Source organism: Sipha flava, unplaced genomic scaffold (assembly GCF_003268045.1).
Source record: "Sipha flava isolate LNK unplaced genomic scaffold, YSA_version1 485_pilon_pilon, whole genome shotgun sequence".
Lineage (NCBI taxonomy): Eukaryota > Metazoa > Arthropoda > Insecta > Hemiptera > Aphididae > Sipha > Sipha flava.
Genome location: NW_020273284.1, coordinates 3,539 through 19,212, shown reverse-complemented (window position 1 = coordinate 19,212; position 15,674 = coordinate 3,539). Strand labels below are relative to the sequence as shown.

At 29.4% G+C, this 15,674-nt stretch overlaps 1 protein-coding gene and 1 pseudogene across 1 annotated transcript; one reads left to right on the top strand and one right to left on the bottom strand.

The window, feature by feature from the left end:
- The first annotated feature begins 215 nt into the window (after positions 1-215).
- LOC112689939 (craniofacial development protein 2-like) lies at positions 216-713 on the top strand. Its single transcript, XM_025563819.1, has one exon. The coding sequence runs from the start codon at positions 216-218 to the stop codon at positions 711-713; it is 498 nt and encodes a 165-aa protein (XP_025419604.1).
- A 14,220-nt stretch (positions 714-14,933) lies between these two features.
- Positions 14,934-15,456, bottom strand: LOC112689938 (annotated as a pseudogene).
- Between the last annotated feature and the right edge of the window lie 218 nt (positions 15,457-15,674).

The following is a 15,674-nucleotide window of genomic DNA, read 5'->3' as shown; positions in this document are numbered from 1 at the left end:
GATTATGCGAAATACGTTGGCCAGATAATGGTGACTTCTGGTCTGACGACATCAGAGTTATTCATACAAATAGTACGAAAGGACAAGCCGGAGTTGGAATTGCTCTCAATAAGAAGTGGAGTAAAAGAGTTACGAGCGTTGTGACCTATAGTAGCAGACTATGTTTGGTAAAAGTAGAGTCAACACCAAACAACCTTGCAATTATACAAGTTTATATGCCAACATCAAAAGCAAATGATGAAGAAGTGGAAGAAGTGTATGCAGGCATTGAAGAGCTAATGAAACATACTAAACCACACGATAACGTAATCATCATGGGAGACTTTAATGCTATAGTTGGAGAAAGCGGGGAAGGTAGAGAAGTCGGAGACTTCGGTTTAGGTAAAAGAAATGCAAGAGGAGAAAGAGTAGTGGAGTTTTGCAGAGAAAATGGGATGATTATAACAAACACCAGATTTCAAAACCCTAAGAGAAGAATATATACATGGAAAATGCCAGGTGATATTGCCCGCTACCAAATAAATTACATACTGATAAAAAATCGATTTAAGAATCAAATGAAATTCTGTAAAACATGTCCGAGTGCTGATTGTGACAGTGATCACAATATAGTAATAGCGAAATGTGAACTCAGATATAAAAAAACGCAAAGAACAAAAGTACAGCAAGACAATTATAATGTTAGATTACTAAAGAGAGCGGAGGTTGTGTAAGAATATAGACGCTATATGGATATCGAATACCAAAAACAAAATGTAGATGATACACTGAATAAAATGTGGGAGAACATAAAATCAGCTATTAAAAAAGCAGCAAACTCTGTGCTAACAAAAAAAGAAAATAAAGAACCCAGAAGAGCATTTATTGACAAGGAAATAGTAGAACTTATAGATGAAAGACGAAAATATAAAAACAATAACACGAGAGAAGGACAACAGAAGTATCGTCAACTAAGAAACCAAGTTAATCGAGAAGCCAGGAAAGCAAAAGAAGAATGGCTGGAGCAGCAGTGTAGTGAAATTGACGAAATGTTCAGAGCTAACAAAATAGATTATGCGTATCACAAGATCCAACAATTTGTAGGAGAAAGAAAACGAAATGTCACTAATATCAGAGACAAAATGGGCCAATTATTAGTTGATAATGAGGACATAATAAAACGATGGAAAGAGTATATTGAGGAGCTTTATGAGGGAGAAAAATTGGAGGAAATTACAATAAATGAGGAAAAAAAACAAAACTACCAATCTTAAGATCAGAATTTGAGCTAGCGCTCTATGACTTGAAACAAAATAAAGCTCCCGGGATTGATAACATAACAGTAGAACTGTTGCAATGTGCTAGTATGAAGATAAAAGATGCTTTATACCAACTAACTCAGGATATATATGAGAAAGGAGATGTGCCAGACGATTACTGTAAAAGCAAAATTGTAACTATACCAAAGAAAAGTGGAGCAAATTCCTGTGAGCAGTTTAGAACACTGAGCTTACTGACACATGTCTCAAAAATCCTAACAAAAATAATAAACCGAAGAATAGAAGGAAAAGTGGAACAATACTTAAAAAATGATCAATATGGATTCAGAAGACAAAAAGGTACACGAGAAGCAATTCTAGGATTGTGAGTGCTAATTGAAAAACAGATCGATAGAAATAAAATCACATATCTGGCCTTCTTAGACCTGGAAAAGGCCTTCGATAAAGTAAATTGGAACAAGATGCTGCATACATTATGAGAAATAGGTATTGAACAACAAGACCTACGAATCATTCAGTCTGTACAAGAACCAGACAGCCTGCATTAAAAAAGGAGAAATTACAACTAACGCTCAAATAAAAAAAGGAGTCCGACAAGGATGTACGCTATCACCACCACTCTTTAACTGCTACATTGAAAAAGCTATAAATATAGTGAAAGCAAAGCTAACAAGATTAAATATTGGGATCAAAATTGGTGGAGAAATCGTTTCAATGATACGATTTGCTGACGACATTGTGGTAATTGCTGAGAGTGAAGGTGACATACAGCGTGCAGTTGAAGAAATGGATGAAATGCTCAGAACATCAGAAATGAAAATAAATAGTACAAAAACGAAGATCTTAGTCTGTGCCAGAGACCCAAAAGTAAAAGCTGATGTATATATTGGTAATCAAAAACTGGAACAGGTAGAAGAAATGGTATACCTAGGGAGTAAAATCACATCTGATGGCAAGAGTGTCCACGAGATTAAACAACGCATAGCATTAGCAAAAATTGCCTTTAGTAAAAAACATATGTTGCTCACTTCAAAAAAGATACATCTTAATATCAAGAAGAGACTTATAAAAACATATTTATGGAGTGCTGCAACATATGGATGTGAAACTTGGGTAATAAATGATACCGAAAAGAAAAAATTAGAAGCGTTCGAAATGTGGTGCTGGAGGCGTATGGAAAGGTTCGTTTGAACTACTTCATTATTCTATAGATTACATCTTTTAATATATATTACTGGTTTATGGCCAATTAATTAAATGTACATGTTTCTAGAAATATATATTACTAGTTTATGGCCAACTAATCAAATATAGGTGTGCAACACCTATGATATTGTGTTACGCACAATTCTATTTATACATGTTTACGTGGTGGCCCATAACACATTATACACAGAAAAAGTTTATGCCCATATTTGGAGATTTGAGCATGTCCTACTAGTTTCCATAAATCTTTTATCTAACAATAATGCTCATTATTTTTCTCTTTTAGATACAACAAATCAATATGTTTCTCCTTCTCAATTTTAGTTATTTTAAGGGGAATAATTACTGGCTTGAACTCATCAATAGAATACACATTTATAGAAATATTCAATCTCTCAGCTATTTTATGTATATATGTTAACCTGTTGACTGCCACGGGTGTTTTTCGTACTTTATCAAAACCGCTACGAGTACAAAAAATTGTACTCACACTGTGTTTTACTCCGACACCTCGTGTACAGAAATGTGAACACATAAGCGTTATATAGTATAGGGAAATTGATTATATAGCCTCCTGAACTGGTTTTTTTAATTAGCGAAAAAATATCACAATTTTTTAAAACCTTATAATATATTTAGTTTTAATTTCATCTTTACTGTGTTTTTCAACATTTTATATACTTTTTTTTTAACAAATACTACATAAAAAGCTCCTTGCTCATTTCAAAATTTAAAAAGTACACTAAATTGAGTTATAGAAAAAAAAATTACTTTTACATTTACTTAAATTTATATTTCTTTAAAATTTTATTTTTATTTTCTTGTTTTGTGAGTCTTGAAGAAACATTCCGGACATAAATTTTGATCACACTGATTACATCTTGTTTTGATCCTTTTTGTTTTTTTTTTGTGCAATTTGTCTTCCTGAAAATGTTTTATTTATTAATTGTTTTATTCAAATGTGTGAAATTTTAAATATTTAAATAAATAGTAGGTAGTTTGTCTTCTTTTTTCACCAGTAAGCTGTAACATGATTTGCACCTTGATGTTTTCGGAGATTTTTCCAATGTATGAACTAGTGTCGGTAGTGGCTGTATTAATTCAGATTGTTGTGTGTCTTCATCATCGTTTCGTAAAAGCTCTTCAATAATTGCTTCTCGAAATTTCATAATTTTCATTTTTTGGCCACTTACACCAATGAACAAGGAAAGGGCATTTAGTACAGATATGTTACAGATCAAGTCTATAATTATTTTTCGGTTTATTACCGTATATTTTTATTCGAGTTCTAAGTCTCTTAATGGGATGTTTTTTTGGGTTTGAATTTGAAATTGCTTTGTAGTTTTATTTTATTTTTTTAAAAATAATTTAATTTTTTTTAAAATTTGAAAAATTTATACGTTAACAATTTTTTCTCTTGAGGTTGCCTGTCTATTAAATCGAAATAAAAAATTGGATCATTGAATTGAAGAAATTCGTTTCCGTCTTGGTCGAAAATACTGATGTTTAAAGTTTTTATTATTTTTGAGCTTACAGGAACGTATAATATTTTCTCTGGTTTTACGAATAATTTATTCGAGTCAAATAAAAACATGAATAAAAGCTCTTCCTCTACATGGTGTGTATCATTGACAGAGGAGAATGATTTTTCCACTATATCACAATGAACTTCTAACACTTTATTTTCTACCCCAATTGGAGAGAATCCTTTTGTTATATATTCTGAAATATATTCAACACCTAAAGAATCACACAATTGTTTATCGAATTTAAAATAACAGTCAGTTTTGAGTAATATCTTATGATCTACAATATTTAATTGCACAGTTTTAGGAAAAACCACATTTAATTGTTCAATCGAGTAATAATCAGTTTCGTTTAGGGTATATAAACATTTTTCTGTTTTTATTGAACCCTCAATATCATAGAAAATGCTTGTAAGTTTTATATTCGGAGATTTTACTCCTAAAAACTGCATGATAATCAGTCTTATGATACAATACTCTCTACTACTTTTTTTAATTTCTATTGTTACAAGTGAGTTTAATGTACAAATTTATTTCTACAGTATAGTACTTTTTTCGCTTTATGCATTAAGAGTCACTGTTATTTCTGTTTTTTATGTGTTTACCTTTTAAAGACGGAATCAAATCACCTCAATCAGTGAGTAAATTTTGTTTTGTTTTGCCAAATCAGTGTTACTATCTCTAGTGTTATCACAAATTACTGTAACAGCTGTTTTATTCCGGTGACTTGAACGCTAAGCCATAAAGATCAATACCTCAGTAAATTTGTCAATTTTATTCCATATACACTGCCCCTTAATATTTAGTATTCAACTGCTAAATATTTATCTACTTCGTACGCCGTATTCACTTATTTCACAAACAAGGAAGATAAACTTGATACTCTAATTAAATCTGTAAATGATTTAAAAACTTCAAATAATAAACTAGTGTCTTCAATCAATTCTCTATTTGATAAAGTAGCAACTTTAACAAATAAAATCAATAGTCATTCCACACAATTAAACACTTTATCTACTGAACTAACCTCTTTAACAACTAAAGTGGTAACCCTAGAAGCTAATATCGCATCGTCAAATATAAATTCATCAGCCTTAATTAACGACAATTTAATATCTGAGATGATCGACAGACAATCACGACGAAATAATGTGTTACTCTTCAATTTATCAGAAGCTCCTAATGACTCAACCAACACAAGTTCGGATCTTACTTCTATTCAAAACATACTTGATTTTCTTAATTTAAAATCCAAACCAAATTCTGTCACTCGTCTGGGCAAACCTTCTTCTTCTAATACTACCAAACCTCGACCAATAAAATTACATTTCTCGAATCAAAAAGATATTTTTGAATTATTCTCATGTCAAAATAAATTAAAATCAAACTCTACCTGGAAAGATCTTCGCTTCTCTTCTGACCAAACCAAACAGCAACAGAATACATGTCACACCTTCGCCAAGAACTTCTAAACCGTCAATCTAAAGGAGAACAGGACCTCACCATTAAATACATCAAAGGCACCCCAAAAATTATCAATTCAAAAAACTAATTTCCATTCACAATATATTCAATTGCTACTACCAAAATGTAAGAGGTCTTAATACTAAATTAAAATTATTAAAAACCAATATAGATTTCTTAGATTTTAATATTTTAGCTTTTACCGAAACCTGGTTACATAATAACGTTAGCTCACTTGAACTAGGTCTCGTAAACTACGAAATTTATAGATACGATGGATCATTATTATCTAGCTCGTCGACCAGAGGAGGAGGTGTCTTAATAGCAGTGAATAAAAAATGTGTCTCCTCACAAATTGATATTGATGTAAAATCGCTAGAATTATGCTTTGTCTCTGTAAAAATTAATAACACTAAAAATTTAATCGTGGGTTGTATCTACTTTCCGCCAAATTCCCCTTCTTCTTTGTATAATGATTATTTCTCTATTTTGGATAACCTAATTTCTTCTCGCCCAAATGATGATCTTCTACTTTTCGGTGATTTTAATTTGCCAAATTTAAATAAAGCATCATTAAATACTAACTTAAATCTATCCTCTCCTGAAGCTATTTTTTTAGAAAACCTATCATTTCTTAATCTTTTTCAAATAAATACAATCTTCAATAGTTATGGTTCAATACTAGATCTTATCTTATCCAATTCTAATTCTCATTCTATATCTCTAAGTAAGGATTCTATAGTTCCAGTATATAATTATCACCCTCCTATTAATGTCAGTTACTCTCAGCCCTACACTCCCTCTCCGCTATCTTTTTCTGAAGAAACATATGACTGGTATAAGGGAGATTATATAAATATTTTATCTTTACTTGGTTCAATAAACTGGAACGAATTTTTCAATATTAGTAATGATATTACAACCATCACTGAAGAATTTTATTCCTTCCTATTCTATTCAATTAACACTTTCATTCCAAAAAAAAATTACTGCAAATCTAAATTCCCCTGTTGGTTTTTTAAAAACTTAATAAATCTAATCAAATTAAAAAAATTCCAACATTCAATATTTAAGTTATCTAACTCACATGATGATTACCAAAAATTCTCTTCCACACGTGCTCAATGCAAAACCTTGGGTAGATTTGATTACTCCAAATACTTAATTAATATTCAAAAATCTTTTAGATCCCAGCCTAAAAAATTTTGGTCTTTTATTGAAAATATTAAAAAATCATCTGGTCTTCCTAACTCAATGTCATTCAACCATAAGACAGCTGATAATGGTCAAGAAATTGTTGACTTATTTAGTCAATACTTCTCTTCAGTTTATAAAGATACAACTCCTACTAATATTAATTTTCAGTCTAATGTAGTTCGATCAATTGATTCCTTAAACTCACTTCACATCGAACTCCTAGAAGTTTTTAATGAATTAAATATTCTATCTTCCAAAAATGCAATTGGTCCTGATGGTCTCTCTCCTATATTTTTATTTAACTGCAGATTTATACTTTCACCACCTATCACATATCTCTTTAATCTTTGTTTAATCATTTCCATCAACATGGAAATCCATCTATATTAATCCAATTCTTAAAAAAGGTAATAAATCATTTATCTCAAACTATCGTCCTATATCTATAATCTCTATTCTCCCAAAAATATTCTCTAAAATAATAAATAATAAGCTCACACCCATATTTAAACATATTTTAGCACCACAACAACATGGATTTCGCAATAAAAAGTCATGTCTTACTAATTTAATAACTATTAAACATCATATAATTAAATCTTTTTCTAATAATCAACAAACCGATGTTATTTATACAGATTTTGAAAAAGCCTTCGATAGAGTAAACCACTCTTTATTAATCAATAAACTACAGGAAATCGGCTTTGCAAATCCTCTATTATCATGGTTTAAATCATTCCTAAGTCAGAGAATCCAATTTGTCAAATATAAAAACTTTATATCAACACCTATAAACGTAATTTCTGGTGTCCCTCAAGGCGACCACCTTTCCCCTCTCCTTTTTAATTTATTTATAAATGAAGCTGTATCATCCATTTCACATTCCAACATTTTGTTATTTGCCAACGATACAAAAATTTATAAATCTATTACTTCTCTCGATGATACTAAACTTTTACAAAGTGATTTAGCTTCAGTTAACGAATGGTGCATTTCAAATAGTCTTTCATTAAATATTGATAAATGCCAAATTGTTACTTATTCCAAAAAAAACAATCCCTTACATTCTAATTATCATATATGTAACATTAACCTACATCGTTCATCATTATTTAAAGATCTTGGGATTTTATTTGATTCCAAACTATTATTTAATGCTCATGTATCAGCGATTAAAAACAAAGCTTTATCGGTATTTGGTATGATAAAAAGAAACTGCTCCGATTTTCGTGATCCACTTGCTCTAAAATGCCTTTATACCTCACTAATCCGTTCCTTATTAGAATACGCCCCACTCATTTGGAATCACAACAATGTAGGACATAATGATCAACTTGATAAAGTTCAAAATAAAGCTCTCAGATTTTTATGTCATAAAGGTAATATTCAAAGAACTCCTCACTCTGGCTACGATGATATTTTAAAATTGTTGAATTTAGAATCTCTAAATGTACGAAGACACTTATCATACAACACGTTCCTCACCAAATTGCTAAATAACGAGATTAATGATTCATTTTTATTAAGTCAATTAAATTTCAAAGTTAATAGCCACCACACTCGTAACAATCATTCATTTTATATTCCTCATTCTTCTAAAAAGTTTACGTCATACGACCCCATAAATATTTTAATGTCCTCGGGAAATAATTAATTATATTATAAAACATTGAATTTATTTTTATTATCATTGTCGTTGTTATTATTATTATTGTTGTCATTATCATTGTTATTATAATTATTATTATTATTATTGTTCGATTTATTAATCTTTTCATTTTTTATTGTGTTATGTTTTACTATTTTGAATTGTATTATGTTATTGTTATCTTACAAATATATTGTGAACTGGACTTTTGTCCGTATAAATAAATAAATAAAATGTTACTATTATTTACCGGTATTTCTTTTAATTTAATTTAATTTAATTTTAAATTTCTTTTAAAATTTGAAATATTTATACGTTTACTATTTTTTCTCTTGAGGTTGCTTGTCTATTAAATCGAGATAAAAAATTGGGTTATTGAATTGAAGAAATTCGTTTCCGTCTTTCTCGAAAATACTGATGTTTATAGTTTTTATTATTTTTGGGCTTACAGGAACGTAAAATATTTTCTCTGGTTTTACGAATAATTTATTCGGTTCTCCCTCTACATGGTGAGTATCATTGACTGAGGAAAATGATTTTTCCACTATATCACAATGAACTTTTAACACTTTATTTTCCATCACAATTGGAGAGATTCCTTTTGCTATAAATTCTGTAATATATTCAACACCTAAAGAATCACATAATTGTTTATCGAATTTAAAATAATGGTCAGATTTGACTAATATCTTATGATCTACAATATTTAATTGCACAGTTTTTGGATTGTTCAATCGAGTAATCAGTTTTGTTCAGGGTATATAACATTTTCTCTGTTTTTATTGAACCCTCAATATCATAGAAAATGCTTGTAAGTTTTATGTTCGGAGATTTTGTTCCTAAAATTTTACTATTATTTACCGGTATAAATGGTTCATTATTATTGCTATCGTACTCAAGCCCTAAAAATTTTGACAAATCCTTATCAAAACTGAACTTGGCAAATGTATTAATTTTAAGAATATTATTTTCCAGAATTATTTCTGTAGTATTTGTGTGAGCACCAAAAATATTTAGTGTATTAATATATTTCTCGAATTGTTTGACAGTAAAATAATTTTTGTTTAATGTATACCCGCTTATGCGTTCTTACCACATCACTTAAAAAGAACAATCTCTTTCGATATTTAAACAGGGTTCTTGTTTAAACGGTTTTTTAACAGGTATTGAATAATCTAATTTTTTTTATTCGATATTCAAATATTTACAGAAATGCTCATCTAAATGATAGTAAGTATCACATGTTATTACAACCACATTATTCTCGGAAAGGCTTATCATAACAGGATTAATTTTTTTGTTTAATTGTACAATCGTGTATTTTCCTTGTTCCATATTAACTATTACGCCATCAATTATTATTACATAATCTGTTTTAATTCTAATTAAATTATACTTTAAACCAGTAAATGTTAAAGCCTTAAGACCTAGTAAAAAATGACCAGTATTAACTAAAGGCTGCTCCAAACGTATACTTTGATTTTTAATTTTTATCAAAACCATCTATTATTTATAATATATTATATTATAAATAAAAACGAACCGATTACCGGATGAGACTTGTGCGTATGTGTGAGCGATAGCGAATGTAAGTCTTGAGTGACGTCACTCATGTGATATTTGAGTAGTTTAAATAATATAAAATAATATACATGGATAGCTTTGAGTCGTGGAGCGTTCGGTTAAGGCGTTAGGTTTGAGTGCACTCATAGCTAGAATGAAAGTGGAGAAGGATTGTAGTGGTGGTAACTGCGGCACTCTGGGCGATTGGTTATCAATATCATGCGATAGGGTCCACATAATCATCACGGCACAGCCAATTTTAGTATCAATAATACTAACGTTTACACTCCTTCGATAATAAGAATAAACCAAAACGCTACGACTCTCGGCCAAAAAAAAAAAAATTCCCCACGATAACCATACGGTTATCTGTAAAAAAGTGTGAGATTAAAAAAGTGTGAAATAAAAAAAAGAACAAAAGCTGGACCCAGCTCAGGTGTCTGTATGGTTGGGGAAAAAACTTTTTGCAAAATTTTTTGTGAAATGATATATGAAACGCTAATTATATGAAATTTACCAGCAAATTAGTTTTATGTGACAAAGATCAGTAAATTAGTTTTAAGTGAAAAAGATCAGTAAATCAATTTTCAAGAGAAAAAGATTAGAGTGGGTCAGGATTGGTATTTATATATTACCCACACGGCTATTTGAAAATATATAAATTTCCGCAATATTTGAAAAAGGTTTTACTGTCAATATTTGTATCAAAATATTGTACCAATATTTTCTAAATATTTGCTCTACAAATGTTTACTGATAAATTCTTGGCTGGTTACTCGTTTATTGGGTTTAAAAGAAAACAACAGTTTTCAACACTTCAAAGCTGCGCTGTCATATTTAGTAAGCCATAGTATTACCTTTAAGTTACAAATATTATCACTGTAATTAGTAACTTTATTCTAACATTGTTCATTTTGTTTAAAAAACCTACAAAATAAGAAGAGTTTAAATATTTTATTATACTAAATAACAAGACATCTAGCATAATTTAGTTTTCATGTATTATATCATATATAACTAGTATTTTATTGTTTTATCTTTATCCATTTAAGAACAGATATCAGATTATATACATGGTGTTTGTGAATACAAAATTCTTTATTCATACATTTTAAGGTGTAGAGGTACAATAGACAATTTAGTACGGTCAAATGCAATGGTATTTAATATTAATTATTGACTACATTTTATTGTGTAAATAAAATTAACATTTATTTTGACAAAAGTTCTATTTCATTATCTGGTTGTATTTCAGTGATAAAGTATATTTTTTACCAACATGTTAGTAATATACTCAAATTGAATTATAATAAAATTACTTAAGTTAAGTGTAAGTCTTAATTCATATATTACAATACTATAAGTGTTAGGTACTTTGGGATATTTTAAGCCTATATAACAAAAGTATAATGAACAGCAACATCTGTACATAATATATATTTTACACACATTAAGCCACTATTAAATAAAAAAAGAACATGAGTTTTAATTTTGGCATGCATGCATATACTTATTAAATATGTTAATGTTGTCATATTATTATGGCTAATAAACTTGCATTATACTTTTTTAGAATCCGTATACAAAATAAAAAAATACAAGGACACCCCAACAATGGAAATTAAAAAATTCATCAAAGGTTGGTTGGCTCAGGCACCATCAAGGATTAAAAAACAAGCAGAGAAAACCAATTCTAATAATAATGGTTCATCTCAATAATTAAGTCAATATTTAAGTTTTTAATGTAGATTTTCACTTTAGTTTTTTTTCATTAAATCATTATTAAAGTCAATTTTTAAGTTTGTTATATACATTTTAAATTGTATATTGTTATTATAAAAATTATATGTATTGATGTATTAATATTAATAAGATATACAATAAGTATACAGAATAAACACGATAAACTTGTAATTTGAAAACATAAATTTTATATATTTGTTCAATATTAGGCAACGTCTTAATATAAAAGTATATTATATCTATTTTATTCTCAAAATATAAATGCATACATTTCTCAAATATTAGCTATCTAATATTTTGAAAATAAGTCTAACAAAAATATTAAAATGAATATATTTTGAATATACTATTGCCATTATATTTTCAAAACATGGAATAAATATATTTCTAAAATATTAAGTGTTTAAAATATACAACATATTTGTCTACATATATTTCCTAAATATTGTTTTAAAATATTTTAATAACCATGTTTTAGAATTTTATAGCAATATTTGATTGCCTTCCAAAAAGTTATCTCAAAATATTTTTAAAATATTTTTAAACCTTCTGACAATTATTTAAAGATATTTGTAAAATATAAAAATTTTTCAAACAATGTTTTGTAAATACTTTGAAAATATTATTTTGCTGTGTGGATACTCATTCATATTGTATCCAATTTGGTGTATAAACAAAAAAAAAAAAAATTTGTTTTTGAAAAATTCTAAGTTGTCACATGACTTGGTAAAAATAATGACTGTCCGTTTTTAGGGACATTTTTCCATTTACTAATTCTACATAAAGAAGCAAAAAATAAATAAAAATAATTAAATAATTATAGTTTATTACAATTATTTATCTATACATTTTTTTAAATTTTAATATGCATCATGTATAAGTAAATTGCCACTAACTTGTTTATTGTCTATGGCTTCTTTTATTTTGTTTGTATTTTTAGCAGCATACGGACATTTAATTTTTAGGCGTTGGGAAAGTAGCGTCCCCATCGCCCAGTACCCTTCATTGGGCGCTGCAATAGCCCCACTCTGGTCTTAAGTGATTGGAGTGGTCTGGCCCTCCAGGTTGGGGGTTGGGCGCTGGGTTAACAACCCAGCCTCGTAAAAAAACTCATGTTCAGGAACCAAACAAAAAGCCTCGGAATAGTGGAGATAAGGAAAACAAAAATAGAAACTGGAAATCGGAAATATCTTTGGGTACATGGAACGTTCGCACATTATACAGCACTGGAGCGGCACATACAGTGACGCAAGAAATAGGGAGATATAAACTTAAAATCGTGGCTATCCAAGAAATTAGATGGCAAGGAACGGGATCCTTGGACATTAATAATCATACCATTTTCTATGGGGACTGCGATGATCGACGACAATTTGGTAGGGGTTTCATAGTTCATAAGTCAATGGTACCAAACGTAATGGAATTTAAGACATTTAACCCGAGAATATCACTATTAACAATTAAAGCATACTGGTTTAATCTCACAATTATTAGTGTTCATGCCCCTACTGAGGAAAAGACTCAAGAAGAAAAAGACGATTTCTATGATGAATTAACGAACGTAGTAGATGGGATACCTAATAACAGAATAGTGGTTATATTAGGAGACCTTAATGCAAAAGTAGGAAAAGAATTAATATTTAAACCAACCATTGGCCACCATAGCTTGCATGAAGTATCTAACAATAATGGCCTCAACCTAATCGACTTTGCAACGAGCAAAGGCTTAGTGATCAAGAGCACAATGTTTCCCATAAAAAGATCAATAAGGGAACATGGAAGTCACCAGATGGGAATCACACAAATCAAATTGACCATGTATTAGTCAATGACAGGTTCAAAAACAGTATTACAGATGTCAAAACGATGCGAGCAGCGGACTGTGACTCTGACCACTATTTGGTTAAGGTAAAAATTAAAGCAAGATTGAAGAGAAGGGTGGCAACTAGGCCAACGGTAATAGACAGATATGATATAACTAAGTTCACTGATGAAACTTTCTGTAGACATTTTAAAAGTGAGATACACAAACGCAGCAGTGAATTAAATATAGATAGTATAGACTCAATAAATAATATGTGGCTGAGGGTACAGGAGACAATAAAAGAAACATCAGCTGAAGTCCTGGAAAAACCAAAAAACACTAAAAAACCGTGGTTCAATGAGAGGTGTGAGAAAGCCCTAAATCAAAGGAAAAAATTTAGAAACTTGTACCTTAATGACCCTTCCCATGAAGAAAACAAAACAAAGTATAATGAAAGCAGAAAAGAAGCAAGTCGAACCTTTAAGTATGAAAAAAGAGTCTATACGAAAAACATTTTGGAAGAAGCAAAAAAATATCACAATGAACATAATACACGCCAATTATACAAAACAATTAATACACTAAAGGGAGGTTACAAAAAATATGAAAATTTCCTAGTAAAGGAAGATGGAACACTAATTACTGCACGATCAGATATTGTAGTGAGATGGAAAACATATTTCGAACATCTTCTTAACTGCAATGACATTAAAAAAGTATTATTCTGATCAGTATGATTTATTTTTAAGAAACAATAACCATGAAAAAAATAACACATTATGATGTTGCTAGATTATTCAAGTTGGCTTTTGTGCGTATAGCTACAGTAGAAAAAGCTCAAAATGGCTTTAGGTGAGTTGAGTAGTCTCTTTTAACCCACTTATATTTACGGTTGAAGACTTTCTACCTGCACCAATTGTTGAACCATAATAAAGTATTAATTAATATTAATATTGTTTCTAACAAATTTCAAGAAAAAAATGCAACCTAAGGGGAATCTAAGAATATTATTGAAAGTGTGATGATGACTTAAAAATTCTAGAACAACAGAGTATTTTTCTATATATTTGTGTGAAATAGAAATCTTTGCTAAAGACAATGAAATATCAACACACACGCCATCTTAAAATCTCCACAATCTTAAAAATTTTGATACTACTGCAACCACAAGTGGTGAGTAATATATTAATGACAGCATTGAAGATTATTTTAGAAAAAAGGCTTTCTTTCCTGTAATATCTCTATTATCTATACACATTGTTATTATACAGCTTAAAAAAAAAAAAAAAATTGAAATTAAAATAATGAAACATTTAAAAAAAATGATTTCCGTTTACATATGAAATTAATAAAAATTTATATCATAGTTATTATTAAACGAATTAATTTATATATTTTAAAGATTATCATCCATTAAATCATTACTAGAATCCATGCAACTACTACATACCTATGAGTAATGTTTTCCACATACCCAATGATTGCCCTTATTACAAAAATTCCTTGTTCTTTAATCTTCCGATCTAGGACAAAAGGCACATCTTCCATTTGAACCAGTTTTCTTTGGGAGATTTTGTTCAGTTTCTACGACTGTTATACCAAATATACGTGCAGCTTTGTATCTTATTGTTTTTGGAAGATTCTGCTTCGCAGCCCTTTTAAATACTTGAGGTTTAATCAACGACATAGACAAGTTTTTCAAATATACTCGACGTTTTAGAGTATTTGAAGTCAATTGATCGCAATGGTACAAAATTTCTGAATTAATTCCTAAAAAAAAAAATAAAATAATAGATACATCAAAAAAATGTAAGACAATATTAAAAAATATGAAAGTAGTATTATAAACGTATAATGTATACCTGCAGTAAAGATAAGATGAAAAAAAATAGTCAATGGCCATCTACGATTATTTCTTCCTGCATCATATGAATCACACATTTCATCTACCATATCAACAGCGCCTTTATTGCTGTTGTAAAAAGTGATAATTTCAGATTTTCTAGCATCAGTTGTTGATTCGTCTATAGCTGCGTCATGATGCATTGATGATAAAAGTACATCTATTTTATTTGGCTTTGGTTTATAGGATATAAGAGTAAGGTCTTTCTGAAAACCAAATATAGTACTATTTAGCTCACGATTTTTTGAAAATTGCTGTAGGAAAATAACTGTAATTTATTTTTTATTTTTCCGCATCGTACCAACTAATGTAATTTTGTTTTTCAATAAATTTTCAGCTAATGGAATACTGGTATACCAAT